Below are 7,104 nucleotides of genomic sequence, written 5' to 3'. Positions count from 1 at the left end.
GCCAGCTACACCGACCAGGCCTTCTTCAGCTTCGTCTTCTGGCCCTTCAGCCTCAAGCTGCTCTGGGCGCCCTTGGTGGACGCCGTGTACCTGCGAGGCTTCGGGCGCCGCCAGTCCCGGCCCGCTTCATGATCTACATGTCCACGCAGGTGGATGTGCTGCTGGGCGACGGGAAGGGTCGCGGCCCCGACGTGGTGGCACTGACCGTCACCTTCTTCCTCTTCGAGTTCCTGGCGGCCACGCAGGACATCGCGGTGGATGGCTGGGCGCTCACCATGCTGTCCCGGGAGAACGTGGGCTATGCCTCCACCTGCAACTCCGTGGGGCAGACGGCGGGATACTTCCTCGGGAATGTCCTCTTCCTGGCCCTGGAGTCAGCCTCCTTCTGCAATAAGTACCTGCGGTTCCAGCCACAGCCCCAGGGGATCGTGACCCTCTCAGGTACTGCTGGGGCACTGCCAGCCTGTGTGTGCGGGCATGGGATGGGGGTAGAGTCATGGAATGGGTTGGGTTGGGTTGGAAAGACCTTAGAGATCCCATGGGCCTTCCACTAGCCCAGGTTGCTCCAAGCCCCATCCAGCCTGGCCTGGAACACTCCCAGGGATGGAGCAGCCACAGTTTCTCTGGGCAACGTGTGCCAGTGCCTCACCACCCTCACAGGGTGGAATTCCTATCTAATAATAGTAATTATGTCTTCCTCAGGATGCTTCTTCCCTGAGTCTGAACCCTTGTGTTCAGAGGAAGTGGTGGTTTGGAAAAGGTTTGGTTTGTCTCGTGCTCAGGGGCTGGCAGAGTAGACTGCTGCATGCTCTGAACTTCCACATTTCTCTAGACTCAAGTCTGTGGGAAACCTGCCTTGTCATTGCCTTGGCTGACCTAAGCACTTGGGAGGGAATTACTTTTTTCCTCCTAGTTTAATGGCGATTACTCTTTAAAAGAGCCAAGCAAGCCAAAAGCTTTGCCTCTTTTTAAGGGGCCCTTTTAAAAACATCGCCTTCAGGGAAGAAGGAAAGGGGAAATAAAAAGAGAAAAAGGATTCTTTCAATGTGGTGTTGTGGACAGAAGCAGAAACAAGAAGTGTTCAGGGTTGAGCAGTAAACAATTTCTGAAGGAAGGCCTTATTTTAGTAAATTCAGAGGGATTTTGTTTTCTCTTTAATGACTTAAATGGAGACTGGTAATCCAACTAGCTGTTAGTGTAGAGATGTCTTCTGTTAGCTGTTGGGGTTTTCTTCCAGAAGGGTTCTGTGTGGTGGTTGATGTTAGGGGCCTTACCTAAAGGATGCTTAAAAGGCCCCTGATTTGGGTGGAAGGTTGAGTTTAGCCAGCTCAGCCTGTGGGAGGACAGGACATCCTGGGATGCCTCCTGGCTGCAGCCTCAGGGTGACCATAGGTAGCACCAAAGAGCAGATTCTCATGGTCTTAGTCTCTTTTCCCTCTCTCACACTGCCTTGCCTGTGCCATCTCACAGAACAGGTATGCCAAAATGGGGTGGAATTGTGGTGTAAAGGCTAGTTTTTGCTTCTTGTCCTGTCCATGTCCTATTTATCCTCATGGATAAATCGGGACAGCAGTTCCCAGGACTGCTGTGCTTAGTTTGTCCATGCAGCTATCACCATTCCTAACTAGTCTTCCTCTTTCCTTCCTGCTGCCAACCTCATGTCTGGTCTGTTAGTGAGCTTAGAGTAGTTCTTGAAGCATCCCAGCTAGTTCCTGGCATTCCCTTGCTGTGCAGCTCATCAGTACTGGTGTGTCCCTTCCCTCTCACTGCAGTGCACTGACGTCTTTACTGCTGATGCCACTTGCAGTCACTGGTGTCCAGAGAGCTTGGTTTGGCTGTGCTGCTTCCCTCACTGTCCAGGGCTGATGTTGGTTTGGCTTCTTTTCCTCAGGACATATTGTACAAATGGATGTGTTACTACTACAAAAGTGCTGTCTTAAAAAATATTATCCCAAGCCCAAAACCAGCAATTCAACCTGCTTAACCTGTCCTGGAGTGCTTATGTGGGTGGGGTAAGAAAAGCAAATAACTGACACTGTAGTTGCAGGATATGTTTTTTTTTCAGGTGGCAAAACTCTCTGTAAGAAATTCCTGTTCCCTGTTTTGTGTGGCTGTGGCACAGTTTGGTATGTCCATGTTTCCCTGAAGAGCAGAGGGAGAGGCTCTCTGGTCCTTGCTCTAGCTGTGACAGGAATCACGATGGGCAAGTTGGGGCAGTTAAAGCAGCAGAAAACTTTACAGCTGGAAAAGGTGACTAGTTTCCTGCCAGCTCAGACCTCTAAACACTTTTGTTGTAGGCTCAGCCCAGTGCCAGGGAAAGAACAAGTCAACACTTCAAGGTCCAGATGGGCAGGCACTGATCCCTTCTCTCCATGACCAGTGACAAGACCCCAGGGAATGGCTGGAGCTGTGCCAGGGGAGGTTTAAGTTGGATATTAGGACAAGGTCCTTCCCCCAGAGGGTGTTTGGGCCCTGGAACAGCTCCCCAGGGCAGTGGTCACAGCCCCAAGCCTGACAGAGCTCAAGGAGTGTTTGGCCAATGCTCTCAGGCACAGAGTGGATTGTTGAGGTGTCCTGTGCAAGGAAGGAGTTGGAGTGATGGTCCTTGTGGGTCCCTTCTGGCTCAGGATGTTCTGTGATCTCAAATCAGCTTCAAGTTGTTGAGAAGCAACAGTGTTTGTCCTTCTCATTAACTCCAGGAAATAACATGGACAGATGTAAAACTATTCATCAACCCAAGTGCTATGTTAGGTTGTTTCAGGCTGAAGATCTAGAGAAGAAAATGGGACATACTTTTCTGTGGGGTGATGGTTTGTGCTGGCATGTTCAAGAGGTTATTTAGCACTTTGCTGCTCAGGTGGCTTTTGATTTTCTAAAGGCAGGGGAAGCCTCTTGGCTGGGTTTCATTCCTGCCCACTTTGCTATGCAGTCATGTGAGTGCCTGTTCCAGCGTGAAGGATAGGGAAAGTGTGAGCTGAGGACAAAGGTGCCCTTCAAGGCAGTTCACACCTTCCTGGGCCAGGGACTGGTGCTCCCCTTCTGTACCTGTACAACTGCAGCTGTGGTGACCTGTAACCCCTAGGCACCTTCCTGAGGGTTGTCTTCCAGCCTGGTCTGTCCCTGATCTAGTTCACAGTGATCCTTTTGTTAACAGTGCAGAAGCAGAGATGAAATAGGGATGGGGGAGGCAGCAGTGGTGGGAGCAGAAAGTTGTGCTTGAAATCCTTTGTGTAAACTATAATTTGAAAGTGCTTTTGTAGCCTGTTAGTGAAGCTTACTGTGTTTGAAAGGAAATGTACCTTATTCTTGTGTAAACCTCAAAAACCCCACCATTTTTCTTTATCTGGGCTATTATATTTGGCTTTTCCCCCCTCTTTTCTTGCTTTGCTTTGTTGCTAGTGCAGCCCTTGCAGTGCTGTGCTGCAGCTGACAGGGCTGACCTGATCAAGAGCCTTCATGTGATGATGCTCAGAGCTATTTCTATCCCCATTCTCACACTGAGAATCTCTCCCTGCAGTGGTGATGCCGAGGGTTATTATTAGAGAACTGCTCCTGTGTGTCCTCTGTAGACAGCAGCAGTGATCAGTAGGACTCTGTGAAAAAGCAGCTTTACTTGAAAATGGGTGTTTAGGGCACCTTTTTTTCTGACAGAGGAGAGAGCAATCTGGCAGTGTTGTTTATGAGATCAGCTTTACTTGAGCAGAGGACAAAGTACGTGGTGTGGAAGCAGCAGAAATGGTTTAAAAAGCCTTTTTTCTTTCACCCTGAGAGATTTAGGCTATCCCTGAAGAAGTCCTCACGTGTTTTCTTCCATGCTTGCTGAGCTTGTTCTCCTCCTGTGCATAAGAAGCAGCTAATGATTGACTAAGCCTTTGCCCTGTCTTTGCCCTTTCACCAGTCCTTGCTGCTTCCTTTCAAGTCTCCCAGAGGCTTTGGGAGTTGCTCACGACCAGGAAGATTAAAGGCTCCTTCTGACCTACTCTCTGCACCTTGCTGAGCTTTTTCTTGCCTCTCTCATAGAAGCAGAGGATAGGATTATTTTAGATTAATCCATTCACTAACTCAACAAGGACTTGCTATAAAACATTGGTGTTTTTACCATTGCTGTCTTCACATCCAGAGTTTGGCAGATATATCTGCTTAAAATAGAGCACTTGAACCTTGGCAGGTATCCACTTCTGCCAGGCATATTTGAGAGTTCTTTGTGACTCTGTAAAACATTGATCAGGCCATTTTTACACTCATAAATCTCTGTTTGCTCCAGGTGGGAGATAGATATCAGGGAGTATAGGACTGAGGTACAAAATAGCTCCATGGCTTCCTGGTAAATCAGCTGGAGAACTGTGAATAACTTCTTCCCTTGGAGGTTTTCCCCTATTTTCTGTTACATGTGTTTTTTGCTCTTTATCAGCTTTTAGTGGTTGTACGTGTAATCCTTCAGCACTTTTTGTTTCTGTTTTCCCCACAACGTGCTCAGTGTGGCAGGGACACACCACAGATATGACCCTGTGTGCTGCTGCTTCTCTGCCTCAGCTCCAGCAAACACCTCCTTACAGAGAGGGAAGAGCTATGTCAGTCACTGTGTGCAGCTCTGTGCTTGTGTTTGCTTTTGCTGCTTGTTTTTATGCCATTTGGATGATTAGGTCTATATTTTAGAAAACAACTGCATTTCAGATGCTCAATGAGTTGTCAGTGATGGCTGCTACAAAGAGCTTTTTATTCTCTTTTCTTTCCCTCTGCAGATTTCCTGTTCTTCTGGGGAGCTGTTTTTTTAGTTACCACTACACTGGTTGCCCTTTTGAAAAAGGAAAACAAGGAGCTAATACCATCAAAGGAAGAAACAAAAGGCATCACTGATACATACAAGCTGCTATTCTCAATAATCAAGATGCCAGCAGTTCTCACCTTCTGTGTCCTGATCCTCACCTCAAAGGTGAGTAAATATACCCGGGACTGGTTAAATGCTGGTGCCAGAGTCTGGGAGGTTGCTGAGTCCCTGAGATGGAATTAATTTCTGGTGGTTGTCATCAGAGTTCTGAATTTCCACAGGAAATTTGAGACAGAATTTCTTGTATCATCCTGCTGAGCAGAGTTGTATGTTTGTTTGAGCCTTTGTGTTTACACAGCATTAAAGAGAAGTTTGATTGCAATCTAGTCTTAAAATAGTTTGAGTTTTAAACATCTTAAACACTTTTAAACAGGCTGTGCTGTTAAAAGGACAGAAAATGTTTCTTTTAACTTAAATAATGTCAGAATCCACAGCTCTATCCAAACTAGGTTTCCATGGCTTCTTGCTGGATGCCAAGAGCAGCTAAGGCACAGGTGTGAGTGTCAGTGCCATGTTTAATGTTCTTGGGGTAGTGTTGGCACTGCTGACAGTTAATGTGCAAGGGTAGAACATGTAGAACTCACCTGGAAATCAAACCAGAGACAGAAGTGGCTTGTACTCTATCCCATTTCTCAATTTAGTTATTAGTAAGTTGAACTTCTAGCCAAACTCTCACTGCTTTGCTCAGCTTATTTTGTCTCATTTCCATTGCAGATTGGATTTTCTGCAGCAGATGCTGTAACAGGACTTAAACTGGTGGAGGAGGGAGTCCCCAAAGAGCACCTGGCTCTGCTCGCAGTTCCAATGGTTCCTCTACAGATCATCTTGCCTCTGGTGATCAGCAAATACACAGCAGGGCCTCAGCCCCTGAACACCTTCTACAAAGCAATGCCTTTCAGGTAACACCTCAGGTTGTAGAAACACGGTGATTTGTGTTCAGATCAAGGCAGGATTGCTTGCGTAACTCCAACATCCATCTAGAGACTGTGTCAGGATTCTCCTAGTGAGCTGAACTGTCTTGTGCCTTCATTCCTGTGAGATTCATCACCTGTGAGAAAGCAGAGCAGAATCAGCAGCATTAGAGCAGTGCTCCCTGCTCTTATTTAACAATTTCACTGCTTGTCAAACATTTAATATCTAAGCTAGAAATAGTTGTAACCATTTAGATCCAGACTCTTTTAATGTGCTTTGTATAAATCCTCAGTAGTTGCTTTGTGTCAAGGAAACACTTGGGAAGAATTACTAGGAATTACAAATTACCTTTCTTACCCCTCCAGGTTGCTACTTGGCCTGGAGTTTGCCTTTCTGGTGTGGTGGGCTCCTAAAGTAAAGCAGGAAGGAGGTTTTCCTGTCTACTACTATGCTGTGGTGCTGCTCAGTTATGCTTTACATCAGGTAACACACACTGGGAAGGGGAGGGCAGGAGGGGGTTTCATACCCATCAGCTCAAGTACTGTAAATGCTGTTACCTGCTGTGTCCTGGATCACACTGGAATCCCTCCAAGTCTGACCCATGTGCTCTGTGGCTATATTGACTTTTGATACTCTCATAATTATTTCTCCCTATTCCCTGTGCTCTGCGGAACATCTGTGGAGCTACTTGGTTGTCCAGATCTGGTTTTGTATCCCAGATTAGTTTTTTTTTCCCAAACCCAGAAGCTCAAAAGCACAGTGGAGCTGGAGAAATCCCATCTCAGGGTTTGGTGTGCTGCTTGTGCACATCCATAAAGTGATGTCATCTGGGTCCTCGCAAAATACTTGATTGTTAGAGGAACATCCCAATGGATCTGATCCAAAGGCCTGGAAAACAAACACCTGCTTTGGTTCAGAACTAAATATATGATGCTGAGAGCTGATTTGAAATGCAGAGGTGCTGGTTCAGATGCTGTTTTCACTGGCCTCATTGTGTTTCAGTTTGATAACCTGAGTCATACATACCAGGCTGGGTTGGTTGCAGCATGACTTGAGACAGGTAACAAGGCCACTCCCTGTGTTGGAGAGGGACAGACTGCAGGGGTAATTGCTCCCTTGTGCAGTTATTATATGGGATTATTTTTCATGGAATGTTGCTAACTTCAGGTAATCTCTGGGGGGACTTTAGTTGCCATTATCCCTGTGGAGACCTCACTGTGCTGTGGCTGTTCTCCCCTCAGATCACTCTGTACAGCATGTACGTGGCCATCATGGCCTTCAACGCCAAGGTGAGTGACCCACTGATTGGAGGGACCTACATGACACTGCTGAACACAGTGTCCAACCTGGGAGGGAACTGGCCT

General features: G+C 47.1%; 1 protein-coding gene across 1 annotated transcript in view; it reads left to right on the top strand.

Annotated features, from left to right (window-relative positions):
* Window positions 1–3: 3 nt before the first annotated feature.
* The window catches only part of SLC33A1 (solute carrier family 33 (acetyl-CoA transporter), member 1), a gene marked incomplete at its 5' end in the record, with an annotated part of 9,080 nt that continues 1,979 nt past the window's right edge, over window positions 4–7,104 (top strand). Inside the window, 6 exon segments of the mRNA XM_009075352.1 lie at window positions 4–115; window positions 118–441; window positions 4,743–4,933; window positions 5,543–5,727; window positions 6,106–6,223; window positions 6,982–7,103. Coding sequence (XP_009073600.1) covers window positions 4–115; window positions 118–441; window positions 4,743–4,933; window positions 5,543–5,727; window positions 6,106–6,223; window positions 6,982–7,103 — 1,052 coding nt within the window.

This window comes from Acanthisitta chloris, unplaced genomic scaffold (genome assembly GCF_000695815.1).
Source record: "Acanthisitta chloris isolate BGI_N310 unplaced genomic scaffold, ASM69581v1 scaffold17525, whole genome shotgun sequence".
Lineage (NCBI taxonomy): Eukaryota > Metazoa > Chordata > Aves > Passeriformes > Acanthisittidae > Acanthisitta > Acanthisitta chloris.
The sequence above is the reverse complement of the archived record's forward strand: the minus strand, read 5'-3'. Positions and strand labels throughout refer to the sequence as shown.